Raw genomic sequence first — 14,907 nt, 5'->3', positions numbered from 1 at the left:
TGAAAGGCAGGATTTGAATATGCCTGTCACATTTGAGGCAATAACAGGGCTATTACACCAATGGCTTTTGGAAAGACCTCCGGCCACAGAGTTTTACGCCAAATATAAGAAAGTCATTGCTCCACACTTATTAAAATTATACAAAGACGCAATGAAGGTTGACTCTTTCCTGGAAGACATTGATCCGGCCACTATAGTAGTGATACCTAAGACCCAACCCCCTTCGGTCTCATGTGCAGAGTACAGTTCCAGTTTGCTTCTTAATGGAGAAGTCAAAATCTTGTCCAGGCCAGGTTTCAAACTGGTGCGGCGCACATGGCACAGCCTACCGCATTTGCATGTGGCCGCACTGCCTACGGCATTTGCATGTAGCCCTTGCTCGTCTGCACTGATTGTCCCATCCGCTAGCCCTGCTGTTCATAGATTTTGAGAATGCTTTTGATATCGTGCATTGGGACTACCTTGCCCAGGTCCTGAGAAGAGGGCACTGGGCCATGGTTCCAGTGACTTGTTCATGTACTCTACTCCAATTTCACAGCGGGAGTACAAGTCAATGAAGTAGTGTCAGACATCTTCCTCATCCACCAGGGGACAAGGCAAGGTTGTCCACTGTTACCGCTTCTCTTCACGCTGGCATTTGAGCCTTTCAGCTCAACGTATTAGATGGGACGCTCAAATTAGTGGACGGGTGTGGGACATGGACCATGAGCATTAAACGGGGACAATGTCCTTTTATACCTCTCCAACCCTGACCCTGAACATAGCGGCCTCCGCTGTCTTTGGATACTTCAGCTTTTTGCTGGAGCAACTGGCCTGAACGTTAGGCTCAGCAAGTCAATATTGGTGCCACCGTCACACTCGCAAGACTGTATGGCCTGGCAGACTACTATCCCGATACGCAGGCTGGGTTTCCGCTATCTAGGCATACAGGTGGCAGTCAATTCGGCCATATCGTTATCACTTAATATGATGCCCTTGGACCAGAAAGTCATAACCGATCTTCGGAAATAGCAATCCCTTCCACTGAACGTCCTGGGCAGGATAAGCCTGTACAAAATGATCGTCCTCCAGAGATTCTTGTACCTTTTTCAGAACTTACCACAATTGATAACCCGGCATTGGTTTCAGGAGATGGACTCCCTGGCCATACACTTCTTTTGGCACGTTGCGAGACCCAAATTGGCGTACGCTAAATGTCAACGTGGCCCATGTGATCGTGGTCTTGGCATGACAAACTTTTGCCTGTATTACCTTGCATCTCACAGTTAATAGTCATAAATAACTGGCTTACTGGGGAGTGGTCAGACCCGCAGTACAAGATTAAGCTTGCCTCTATGGGCTTGCTTCTCCAACTTGATGGCTATGCTTTATGGGGACACGATCCCCACTGCACTGCCAGAAGGGTCTTTCATGGTGTTTCTCAGAGGGTGGGCGGCACTGACTCGCACTGGTTGGGCTTCCACACTCATGCAGCAAACTCCCCAGTGGCATTACAGATGGCTCAGAGAGGTGTGAGCCCTGGAGGGATTTAGTTGCGGGGACGCAATAGCTACTGGAAGATGTATGGTCTGGGAAACATATGCACTTTTTTCAGGATCTTAAGTCCACATACTAACTGTACAAGAACCAATTCCACAAATATCTCCAATCGAGCCACACCGTCCATAACCACATTGCACAAGGCACATCCCTCCCAGAGTTTAGCCCCCTTTAGGCCAAGATCACGTTGGGTACCCTTGAAAAGGGAGGTGTCTCTCAAATTTCTCACACACTAATCATCGATGCCCCTTTGGGAGAAATGGAAGAAGCGGGTAGACCCTCTGGAAGATGACTGGAGGAATGGCTTGATGGCTCAAATGGCCCAAATATATTATTTCTATTCCCCGTATCTTACTCAAGACCGTCTGCATAAAGCAGGCCTCCTTCAACATTCTAGATGTTCCTGATGCTTTCAACCTGCCACAGACTTTAATCACATAACTGAAACATGGCTCAACGACTCCTCTAATCCCGACTTGGCTTCTGCCCTTCCCCCTGACTTTACCATCTTCAGACAGGACAGACCAATCGGGCGAGGAGGTGGGGTCGCATTCATCGTAAAAAAGTCTTTCTCGTGCCACACATTCGATCTAGGCCATCTTAAAGGAAGCGAGAGTATCGGTTTCTCTATTGGGCTAAATCCCTCCACCTCTTTCACGGGAGGCTTAATTTATCGCCCTCCAGGCAATGCCACCTCCTTTTTGGATTCCCTAGGTGAAATACTGGGGTCACTTATGCTACGCTACCCTCATTTCACTATAATGGGAGACATGAATTTGCAACTGGAGTCATGTGATGACCCACACGCCACCTGCTTTCAACATACCCTCAACATCTTTGGACTGGCCCAATTAGTGACCGCACCTACCCATCTAGCCGGTCACACGTTGGACGGTATCTGTTCCAACCTAGGTACTATGTCCATATCCCCTCCCATCCCACAAATATGGACTGACCATAGTCTCATCCCCTTCGCAATTGAACAAAGAGTCCAAGCTCCATCAACTATAAAGCGTTCTCAACCCTCCTTCCCGATAAATTGGAAAAAGGTGACCGACCGTATCAAGCAGAACTCCCAACCACTGGCACAGGCACCTAAGTTGGTGGGTGATGTGTCGGTCGACTCGTGTAACTTTCATCTCTGGATAAATCAAATTATCTCAGACAATTCCAATCCTAAAGGTGACCGTGTGAAGTGTTCCAGAAGGAAGCTGAACGCCCCTTGGTATACCCAGGCCTTACCCGAGAGCCACCTACTTTGCAGGATAAAAGAAAGGAAGTGGAGGAAAACATATGATGAGGCATCCAGAGCCCTCTATGTTCAACAGAGGAAACTATACCTCTCTAGTATAAAATCCGCTAAAAAAGAGTACTATACTAAAGCCATCAACGATGCCCACCAGAAACAAAAAACGGTTTTCTCAATCGTAAAATCCTTCACCCACCCCAAAGCCCTACAGCCTGAAATCCCTCCCTCTGAAACCCTGTGCAACAATATTGCAAATTTCTTCGGGGAAAAAATTGCCAACATCCAAAAGGATTTCCCGCCCCCCCTGACCATTCCCATTCTACAACCCCAGAAGCAGGTAGCCGATAACCATCATTCTCTCTGCAGGTTTCAACCCGTCTCCCTACAGCAGACCCGTAAAGCGATCATGGCCTGCAAATCAGGAGCACCCACTGACTCCTGTCCCCCTCGTATACTGCATCACTTAATTGAGGCAGTCAATCCGAACATCAACGCTATCATAAATGCTTCTTTAGACTCAGGGGTAGTGCCCAACGAATGGAAGAAGGCCATCGTGAAACCCTTGATGAAAAAACAAAATAAATCCCCGACAGACCTGACCAACATGTGCCCTATTTCACTTCTGCCTGCCCTAGGAAAGATCACGGAGCAGATAGTGTACTGGGAGCTGAAAGCCTTTGTGGAGGACCATAACATTCTGCATCCACAGCAATCTGGCTTTCGCCCCAGCCACTCCACTGAAACAGCCCTTATAGAACTCTCCGACTCCATCAAGTTCCTGCAGGATGAGGGGAGGAAAGCCGTCCTCATCCTGCTCGATCTCACAGCAGCGTTCGATACAATTTCTCATGCCATCCTGACTGACAGGATGCGTGAGATTGGCGTGACTGACACAGCTTTGGCATGGGTAACATCTTTCCTGACCAATAAGTCCCAATCTGTGTCACTGGGCCCCCATCTATCCAGCGTAAAATCCATTACAACGGGAGTACTGCAGGGGTCCATATTAAGTCCATTATTGTTTAACATCTACATGGCACCCCTCCTAGCTGTGATAGAGTCCCATGGGATCCTAGTCACGTCTTACGCTGACGACACACAACTTGTCGTCTCTATCGACAAAAACTGCACGGACACAGAGCTGCGCTTCCAGAATTGTCTCACGGATGTATTTCAGTGGTTGAACAAAAACCACTTGAAGTGCAACAGTGGGAAAACTGAAATCATACCACTAGGTAAAGATCTGCCCTTCTGTCCTAAGGATTGGTGGCCCAAAGACTCAGAGGCCCCGCCTAGTGCAGTGACCTCTGCACGTAATCTTGGCGTGCAATTCGATACAGCCCTTTCCTTTGACGATCAGGTCAGGATCACGGCAGGCTGCTGTTTCGGGCTTATCAAATCTTTAAAAAAATTCTTTGACTTCCTCCCCATTGCATCCAGGAAATCGGTCGTGGTCGCATTAATACTCTCCCGACTCGACTACTGCAATGGGTTGATGGCTGGAGTGAAAAAGTCCACACTGAAGAAGTTGCAAAGTGTACAGCACGCAGCTGCAAGATTAGTGCTAAAACTTCCCAGGAAATCCTCAGCCTCAGCAGCATTAAATCGTCTTCACTGGTTGCCCCTGCACAAGAGGATCCTCTTCAAACTTCTACTAACAGTTTTCAAAGCACTAAAAAACATCGGTCCGAAATACCTTGTCAACCGCTTTGTTCACTATGACCCCGCACGAAGTTTGAGATCCTCCGGTGGTAACCTTACCAAGATTCCCAGGTATAAATATAAAACCAGGGGCGGAAAAACTTTCACAGTCCTAGCAGCAAGGGCCTGGAACAACTTGCCTCTAAATCTCAGACTGGTTGAGACTGAGAGTCTTTTCAGGAAACAACTGAAGACCTGGGTCTATCAGCAATCTGATGCTTATGTTATGGCCGCTATCTAGAGCTTCCATCATCCAATTCCATCCACACACAATTTCTCAGCGCCAAGATGCTCCTTCCTGAGCGATAGGCTGCGCTTAATAAATACTCACAAATACAAATACAAATACATGGTCTGGGAATGCCCCAGCATCCAAAGATTCTGGGAGGCAGTGGTTGTGGAACTCTCAACAGAACTGGTATGGGAGGTAGACCGTTCCCCGATATTACTGCTGCTGCGGCTATTGAAAGGTGCCGGGGGAACCAGGACAGATAGCGCAAAGGCATCATGGTAGCCAAAAGAGACATAACCACTCACTGGAAATCCTCTACCATCAATCCCTCAGTGGTGGCGAGGGGTGGACTGGTGCACTCAGCAAAAGAGGCCAGTGTATATGGCTAGAGGCTGTCCTGCCAAATATCAGAAGTGTTGGACTTGGCCCTTTTTGCAGGGTTATCCCCAAAGTTTTTGCTTCTTCCTCCTATTTTTTCCTGACCTCTTGTTGTTGGTTTTAGGACTCTGGGCACTTTACCACTGCTGATCAGTGCAAAAGTGCATATGCTCTCTGAGTAAATTGTCATTATGATTGGTTTTCCATGATTGGCATATTTGATTTACTAGTCAGTGCTTGGTAAATTGCACTGAGTGTGCCGGGGCTGGTAAATCAAATACTACTAGTGGGCCTGCTGCACTGATTGTACCACCCACACGGGTAGTTCTGAAACAGGAACTCAGACCTGCCCCTGCAGTGTCTGTGCACACTTGTTAACTGCCATGTCGACTTGGCAAGTGCCCCCACTTGCCAGGCCCTAACTTTCCCTTTTCTTACATGTCAGTCACCCCACAGGTAGGCCCAAAGTACCCCTGTGGGCAGGGTGCAGTGTCTGTAAAAGGTAGGACATGTACTGATTGTCTTTTTCCCTATTGAAAGGGGATCTTCCCCATAGGACAGAATGGGGAATGCTTAGTACAATTTACAAGTATATCATCCCATAGGAATAAGATAAAAATAAAGTTTAGGTTCTCTGAACCCAGAATTTAATTACACATCTTTTACTAAAGATGGTTTTTAAATTTTGTGTTTGAAAATGCCACTTTTAGAAAGTAGGCATTTGTATTGTTTAACCATTCTGTGTGCCTTTTCCTGTTTGTGAATTGACTGTATGGTTTTAGAGTTACTGGGGCTGGGGGGTGCACTTGCAGATTCCCTCCCCCCCCCCCCCCAGAACTGGTTTGAACTCGGCTAAGAGCCCCTTGCACAAAGGCATTTTGGGGTATAAGTAGTAGACCTAAAACCCCTGAACTTTAGGCTGCTCCTGGAATCAAGAGGAACCTTTGCTGAGGAGAGGAGCTGGAGAATCTGAGGCGAAGTACTGCCCTTGCTGTGTGTCTGGGGTTGGCCTGCAGTTGCTGTTTCTGCCAAAGGAAGGAGAAGGACTTTGCTGTGTGCTGTGTCCCCTGCTTGAAGAAAGTCTCCAAGGAATTGAGTAGAGCTTGCCTCCTGTTTTAAAGTCTCAGTAATACAAAGACTTCATCCCCAGCTTCTCTGAACTTCCTTGCTGGGACTTCTTTCTTGCCAGGAGTGCCTGTGGCTGTGTGTGGCCTCTGGAGGTTGTTTCTGCTACCAGGAGCTGGAAAACAATGCAACAACAAGAAAATCCACACTTCCCTCTTCTTGCGACAGGTTTTCTGATGCAACACCGTGGTGTGAGAGGAATCTCCCTGCACCGCCCCGCCACTGCTGAAACTGACGCAGCACCTGACGCCGCTGAAAGAATGGACGCATCGATGGATCGAGACTCAATACCACTGCATCGTTTGCTGACGCAGCCCGGATTTCCAAGCATCAAACCTATGTGGCAAGTTTTCCCCCGACGCATCACTCGCGTATCAGAGTCATCTCAGAATCGACGCATCACTTCCCCCTTCAGACCGGACCCGATACATCTTTTCCCATGTGTCTAACGGAACTGTTGCATCGCATCCACAAAGGTCTCAGGAATCAACGCATGTCCTTCTTTTTAGATGCTTCCCTTTGCGGCGGCTGTTTGGCTTGGTGAATTTTGTCGCAACGACAGGTACTTTGCAAGTAATCAATCATCCATAGTTTTCTATGGACTCAGTTGCTAAAACCTTTTGAAAGTAATTTTTCTTAATACTTGTATGTTGGATTTTTTTCGTTTTAAGTTTAGATGAAGATACTTTATTTTTCTAAACTGGTGTGATGTCCATTTGTGGTGTTATCACTGAGTTACTGTGCGTGTTGGTACAAATACTTTACACAATGCCGTTGGGATAAGCCTGTCTGCCTGTGCCAAGCTACCAAGAGGGTGAGCAGGGGTTATCTAAAATGTGTATCCCCCTTACCCTGACTAAAAGCAAGGGTCCCTATTTAGACAAAGGTACCTACCTCTGCCAACTAGAGACCCCATTTCTAACAATAAGATATCGGGCAAATGGTGGGGAGATGCAAATCTGGTTTGGTTGTCTTCATGATACTGAGGTGCTGCTTGACTGCCTGGGCCATGGGTTCTGTTGGGTGCATGTGATAACTGAGCAAGATGCCTTTAGCCATTTATTTATTACAGATGGTGAAGTAATGATTGATGTGATCTTCGAGTGTGCTACATTGTTATAAAACCCAATAAAGTTGTTTATTAAAACAATAAAAAAGTGGTCCTTGGTTTGAACAGCATTTACGCTTATCGTATGTAAAATTAATTTTACAGGTTTGATTCTGATTGGTCTTTTACAGCCTTTTACTCTTGGGAGGTTAATGATGTGGCCATGAGTGAGAGGTGTCTTCTTGCATATTATTTAAACAGTAAGATTCAGTTCTGTTGGTGGTGTTAGAAAGATAAATGGTCCTTTGCATTCCTTGCCTTTTTAGTCATCACCTTTATTGCCATGTTTTTAAAGGTTTTTTTTATCTTCTCACTGACGTTGTTGTTGGAGTTTCAATGTGGAAACGTTGGTTGTTGTGGACAATTCGTTGTTTACAATTGGTTGTCTTAGACAATGACTTACATTTGCTTTAACTACAGTTGTTTTACATTGGCGCAGGTTATCATTCAACTACAAATACAGTACTCTGATAAGTGCATGAATTACATTACTTAAGTTTGCAACACATCTACTCTATTTGGGCTACCTGTGTTTTAAGTAATCCAGATCAGAAGCCCGGTCTTGGAAACACAGTGCCAAACGCTTTGCCATTCCTCTGGGTCTGGCGTCTGCCCTGTAATCACCGTAGAATGTGAAAAAATCCTGGTTCAAGACCAAGCTCTTGTTAAGACAACATATAGCTGCCACTGAAAAACAGCATTTTCCAAACGATAATGATTGAAGAGCTTTCCGCAACTCCTGTGTAACCAAATTATGAAAGTAACTAAAGATTTGGTGTTGTCTCACTTTGATGATTGAAATCGGATTATTATTATTAAAGTTAGAGGGTTCAATAAGAGGAAGTTTAGCTCTTCAAGAGCATCAAAAAGGTCCACATCAGCACTTCACTAATTGTCAAATCCTCTATTCACTCCTCGCGGTTCAAACAATCAAATCAACATTTACAGGCAAAGAGGGTTTCTTTTCTCACATTTACTCCACATCAAAATATTTTGAAGTTTAGAACTAAAAAAATGCAAGATACATGAGGTAATGATATTTTAATGCACAACACGCCCTTGTCATTCTTTAACCATGCATTATATTTTTAAAGTGAAAAAACGTAACAATACTGTTTTTCCTTCTTTTCTTTTTCAGTGAGGTTATGACAATGAAGCAAAGATATGAGGTTGGGCTGGATAAACTAGACTATGCTTCTTCTCAGGTGGCCACCATGCAGATCGAACTGGAGGCGTTGCAGCCACAACTTAAGGTGGCTAGCAAAGAAGTGGACGACATGATGATAATCATTGAGCGGGAGTCCATTGAAGTGGCGAAAACTGAAAAAATTGTCAAAGCTGATGAAGCAGCGGCAAACATCCAGGCAAATGCTGCGAAGGCCATCAAGGAGGAGTGTGATAATGACTTGGCCCAAGCTTTGCCAATTTTGGAAACTGCCCTTGCTGCTCTTGACACCCTTACTTCACAGGTATGACAAACTGTGGTCCGGTAGGACAAACTGGTATGTTTGATTCATTGGAGCCTGTGGGGTTCTTATCTGGGGCTTACATGCCCCACAAATCTATATATGGTTATCACTCTCAAACTCCTAGAGCTTGGAATGACAAGAAAAGACTTGAGCTCATGCTATTGCACAAAATAATTAGAGACTTAGTCGGGGACTTTCGGGTACAGCACGATTTCTACAGTATGACATTATATTTACTACCCACTGCTAGTTTGTGAGTTAGCTCACCCATTTTTCTGCTCACATTACCAGTAGGCCTTTCAGCTGCATGTCGCTAATGTAATGTAAAGAGCATGAGCATTTCAATGATGAACCATTCCAAGATACATGTTGCTATTTTCAGTCCCCGACTGGTTAGAGGTCATCTGTGGAGCAACCCTAGCAGTAATTGATAAGGAGGCCCCAGCAGCTCTCATCCTCCTGCAGACTGCCTGTGCTGTATCTGCATAGTAACACAAGTGCAGCAACCCTTCCAGCTGCCTCTCCTTGATGGAATTCGACGCAGACCACTAAAGAGTCCCAAATATAAAAATACAGTGCAAGCTTAAAAATATTCATTAGAAAATAGTCAGGTACCCTTATAAAAGGCGGGCATCGAATTTCTGATCACATTCCTTATTTCCTAAAAAATGTCAATAACTGCTATAAATCATCATTATAAATATTTCTCACATTATTAGTATAAATCCAACACATAAAAACAGTAAAGCAATTCGAATAATCCTTTGTAATAAGGTGGCATAAATGCAATTCCCGTTTGCTCAATGTAAGGCGTTTTTGACTCGGATTCAGAGGTAATTACACTTTTAAATCTACTTTCATTTCTTGGGCGAGTGTAATTTACTGCTATTTTAACGTAGGCTTCTAAAAATGACAGCCTGTGTTTAGTGAAGACCCTTAATGCGAATGCAGGAACCGTTTTATGTGGGAAACAGATAACTTGAAATCTAACCTTACAAAACAGCCTAATCTTCATATATAGGAATGAACATTTTGGTGTAAGAGTACAACGTGGCAAATGGTTTTCGAAGTCTTTCCTTAGAATGTTGCCAAGCGAGGATATTTAATAATGTATTTGTTCTAATAATTCTTCTTAGCGACTTCTCTTGACCCAGGGTTAATCATATACTAATACAACTGCTTCCGTCTGGTGCGATTTGGTGCTGTTGAGGCTCCAGCCACGGATCTCTTCACACATACAGAACACAGAATTTCTCTAAAAGGAGAACTTCCCCGATAAACTATATGCAGTCTACCAGTATACAATGCAGCCTACACAGAAGAGACTTGGGTACAACAAAGGAAGGCAAAGCTTCCAAGATAAACTACAGCATTACCAAGACGCTTTGCAGTCCATTCAGGAACGACTTACTTGAATCCAAAGAGCACTTGATTTTCCTAAACGTAGTTATTAACAGTGTTACCCATAGCACTACGATTTTTCCCTAAGATTAGCAGTGGTGTCAACCAATGAAGGTACAACCTCCCCAAATTCAAATACGACAGTCCTACCCAGAGAACTATGAATCTCAACCGATAGCAGGATGGGATCAACCAAAAGAACAAGGCTTCCAGGTGAAGGAGTAGTACCAGAGATGATTAGGTCCACCCAGGCAGACGCATTGTGGATGTACCCAAAGGAAAGTAAAGAGTCCCAAATAAACCATAGTACTATCCTGACATTATGCACTCCACAGATCAAAAATTCTTCAGAGAAGCAGTGTGGTGAAGGCAGTAATCCGAAGAGGTGGCGTATTTCTTGATGGACGGGATCGTCTTGTCGAGTTAGGAAGGGCTGATCGTGGTCGCTGCAGGACGGACTTTTCTGTAATCTAGGATCTGGCATATAAAACCACGACCTACCTTTCTGTATAGATTTACCAGTCTGTATTTTCAAATATTGGAAACGTTTTCATTGTTCTTGGACACCCTCTTTCTACGTTATTATTCGATCTCCTGCTCCTAACTCGACAAGACGATTCCGTTGATCTGTGATAAGCCCTGAAGAAGTCCCCCTTAGGGAGGAAAAGCGTCAGCTGTATGGTGTCTCAATGTTCCAGTATGAAATAAAAGAAACCAAACTGAAGAACTTTGATCCTCTTCTGACTCATTTCCAATATACACTAGTCAGTCAGTCAGTCAGAATACTTTATTTCGATAAATCAATATCATAAAAAGACAATAGTACTATACAAAATTTACATGAAATACAATTACATTAATTATACACACTAAAAACAGAATTAATTATACAAAGTTAATTATACACAATAAAAAGTATCAAAACTTTTAAAAATCTTAAAAATTCATAAAATTTCATAAAATGAGATCATAATGTTAACATTTTAAAAGGATCTTTCAATATAGTTACCCTAAACTGCTATTTCATAGTGCGAATAGTTATCCCGGATTTCATCTCAATTCATTTCCATACATTTACGGGTTATCAATCATATTCTTGTTCCTGATCCTGACTGCACCCACTAAAAAACTAGCAACGTGGAAGATAATCCTAGGGGTTTGTAATAATTGCAGATACAAAACAGCTGGCTTAACCTGCAAAAACCCAGCCTCCTTTAAAATAGGGACCAACAATTTTGACCTTAATTCCGTATAATGACCACAGAACATCAGAAAATGCATTGTGTTCTGGGTAGAAAAGTTGTCACAGGAACACGGGGTTGCATTTTCAGGGATACTCCAATTAGGGAAATATCCCAGGTTCAAATGAATCATATTAAAACGGAATCGGGTTAGAAGAAACCTATGATATGGGCGATTCACTATATTAAGATAGATTTCAGGTCCTTGTTGGCTGGATATGATAAGGTTGGTCCTCACAGTAGGTTTTTTTAATTCCGGTTCTTCTCTCTCCAGACTTAGCATTTGTCCCATTGCACCCTTGATTAGTGCAATGTCCTTTGAGGTTATTGACTCTGGTGAGAAAAAAAGCTCTGGTCTCCCTAGCTTGACAAAACTGTTTTTAATGTATGTCAGCCACTGAATCTTATTATTGTTGTCTAGGTGTAGACAATCTTTCAGAATAATATGATTCAGGGGGATTTCCTGGTTTAACCAGGTCTTCATCCAATATATTAAAGGGGCCATTTTTTATCCTATCTGAAATAAAGCCTTCCCCAAGTTCGGTGTGGATAGTATATGAGGGAGTAGACTGTGGCACTGAGAGGACAGATCTCAAAAAATGTATTTTCAGTAATCTGCAAACAATCCGGGGAACGATATCCCCAAATTGAACTACCATAAGTGGCCACTGCGAGGCATTTTGCTTTGTAGATTTTCATTAAAGCTACTATAGGCCTTGCCCCCAATTTTTTCGAAAAACCCTGGAGAGCAGAGGTGGTTCTTGCCAGGGAAATGTTTCTGTTTTTTATCTGCGGTCCCCTGTTCCCTCTTTCATCAAAAGTTATCCCCAGATAGGGGAATGTAGATAATCTACAGAGTTCTTCTTTTCCGCAGGTGAATGTTTTAAAGTATTTCTTCCTAGAACACCTTCCCATAATCATGATCTGGGACTTCTTAGCATTTATTTTAAGATCCAGGGAACCCATAAAATTCTCAAAAACATCTAGGAGGCGTTGTAATCCAACCCCGGTCCGCGAAAGAAGGACAGCGTCATCCACGTAGAGCAGAACTGGAATACCAAGTCAAGGGTGGCCTCCTTTAGTGCAGGTTCCAAAGCGTTTATGTATATCATAAAAAGAAGGGGGACTTGCCTGACCCCCCTTTGAGTTAAAATGGCTGGTGCAACGGCCCTCCGAGGTGACCCTGACAGAGGCTAATAAGCCAGAATGTAAGTCCGCCAGAAGGTTAACTAAGGCCCTATCAAGACCAATATTAAGTAAAATTTTCCACAGCTTTGACCGATTTACAAGGTCAAAAGCTGATGAGAGGTCCATGAACCCCAAGTACATGGACCGCTCCTTGGCCTTAGTGTATTTATCCAAAAGCAGGTGTAAGTTAAGACAATGGTCTAGAGTACTCCTTTTTGGTCTAAACCCATATTGCACATTGGACAGGACCCCTTTATCGTTCCCCCATTCATTCAATTTAAACAAGATGACCCGTCCCAGAATTTTAACCGAGGAGTCAATTAATGAAATGGATCTATAACAAGAGGGGGTCCTGCCTGTTTACCTTCTTGAAGACAGGGATGATGATCGATTTTTTCCACGAGGCCGGTATGTTATCCTGGTTTAAAACATTAAAAACATTACACAAAATCTTTGACCAGAATTTCGGTGCGCATTTAAAGATATCTGCAGGGACCCCGACAGGGCCAGGAGCCTTGTTTTTAGGGTCAGGTCTATCGCTCTTTCCACTTCTGAAACCTCGAAGGTTACAGTAGAACCCTCGATACTAAGAGGGATGTCCCCCATTTGTGTTTCATTGCTAGGGTCAGAGTATATTTTGCCAAAGTGTTTTATCCATTCCTCATCTGGAATGTTAGCCTCAAGTGGGGAATTCTCCTCACCCGAGAATAACGGTTGGTTTACAATTTTCCAAAACAGTCCGCTATTTTTTAGGGTATCCGGGGCAAGTAGTTGGGCCCATGCTTCATCTTTTAGCTCTTTTTTCCTGTCTAAGATAGCTTTTTTGTACGCAGATCTTAAGCTAACTATTTGAGCTCAATCTTTTGGTGTGGCCTTCAGGGCCCTAAGTAGGTCCCCATGTGCCTTAGAGCATGTTTTATTAAACCATCTCTTGCCATAATGCGTCTTCTGTCTTGAGTAAACTTTGGTTTATTTCTCTACAGATATTGTCGAAAGCAAAAACCACATCTTGATTTTGCGCCTGGTTTGCTAGACATACGGCCACCTCTTCCTCAACTTTATCCAATACCTCTACTAAGAAGGTTTCAGGGACTATATTTGACCATTTTAGCCTGCGTATATACATAAGAAGGGTCAGAAGGGAATATTTAATGACCATGCATTGCTATCATCCCTAACGTATTGCAGACTAATTAATGGAATAGCAATGGGTCAGATAGGGTAGAACTATCTAAAAAACGGTGTGATCAAAACAAGGATGCAGTCACGAAATCCACAAGGAGTAATTCGTGGTGAAAAATAATTTTTCCCATCAGATACCCATCCTGTACCGCCCTACATCATTTGGGAACCTTCACCCGAAGGAAGTGGTAAACATCCACTGTAGATTAGGTAGACTGTAGCCTAATCTGGTGAAAGGAAACTGGGATGTAGTGGCAAATTGAGTGGCATCAGGGGGTAATCTGACTAGCAGTGCAAAACATTAATAATGGTGGTGCTAAGTGCAAAATAAGTGGGTAAGATTGGGTTGTGGAAGTGGAAGGGGACAATTTTAATAGAATCCTATCCACACCCAAGGCTAAAAACAGAGCAAAGTAGTGTTCAACAAATGACTACTAAGATGGCTTGTAGGTCCACATGTTTCTGCAGTTGGTGTAGAGTCAAACGATCTCTTCCTGCTTCATCAGGACCTTAACATAATGCTACTGCTTAGTGTACAAAAAGTGAGGAAAATAAATGAAATTCATATCACCTGGAGTGCGTCCATGTAGATGATTCAGGTGGTCAAGTAATAACAGTGGACAGACAAACAAAAAGGGACACACAGTTAATGGCCATAGTTCACAAAAACAACAATTGTAAAGAATTGCATTTGCCAATGGTTTTTAGGTCAATGGTTTCTACTAAGTAAACAATCCTGTATTTGTCGTCATATTCAATCATATTCAAATCGAGGACAACGGATGAAATTGTATCCACTCACCCAATTTGTGGGGAATACACTCTCCACCTCACCTGGCTGCAGCTCAGGTATAAATGGAGCACCGCTCTATAAGGAATGAAGAAGAAGGAAGGTGAAGGAAGGACTAACGAGCTGTGTTTAGTAACATTATCTTGGAAGAAGGATTTTGTGTCGGGTAGTTTTATATTGAACACAGTGCATGCTAGTTTATCATTCAGTGGCTAGCATATTAGCCGATGTTTGTTCATGTATGTATATTAGTTGCCTTGTTTGTATCAAAAGGCAGCCTGTACACACAGCGGGGCGTTAGCAA

General features: G+C 43.5%; 1 protein-coding gene across 1 annotated transcript in view; it reads left to right on the top strand.

Annotated features, from left to right (window-relative positions):
• Positions 1-14,907, top strand: part of DNAH7 (dynein axonemal heavy chain 7) — a 1,812,153-nt gene that overhangs the window by 1,067,680 nt on the left and 729,566 nt on the right. Inside the window, exon 42 of the mRNA XM_086955398.1 lies at positions 8,471-8,801. Within this exon, the coding sequence (XP_086811524.1) occupies positions 8,471-8,801 (331 nt within the window). The remainder of the gene's footprint in view (positions 1-8,470; positions 8,802-14,907) is intronic.

Source organism: Lissotriton vulgaris, chromosome 2_1, assembly GCF_964263255.1.
Source record: "Lissotriton vulgaris chromosome 2_1, aLisVul1.2, whole genome shotgun sequence".
NCBI lineage: Eukaryota > Metazoa > Chordata > Amphibia > Caudata > Salamandridae > Lissotriton > Lissotriton vulgaris.
The sequence above is the reverse complement of the archived record's forward strand: the minus strand, read 5'-3'. Positions and strand labels throughout refer to the sequence as shown.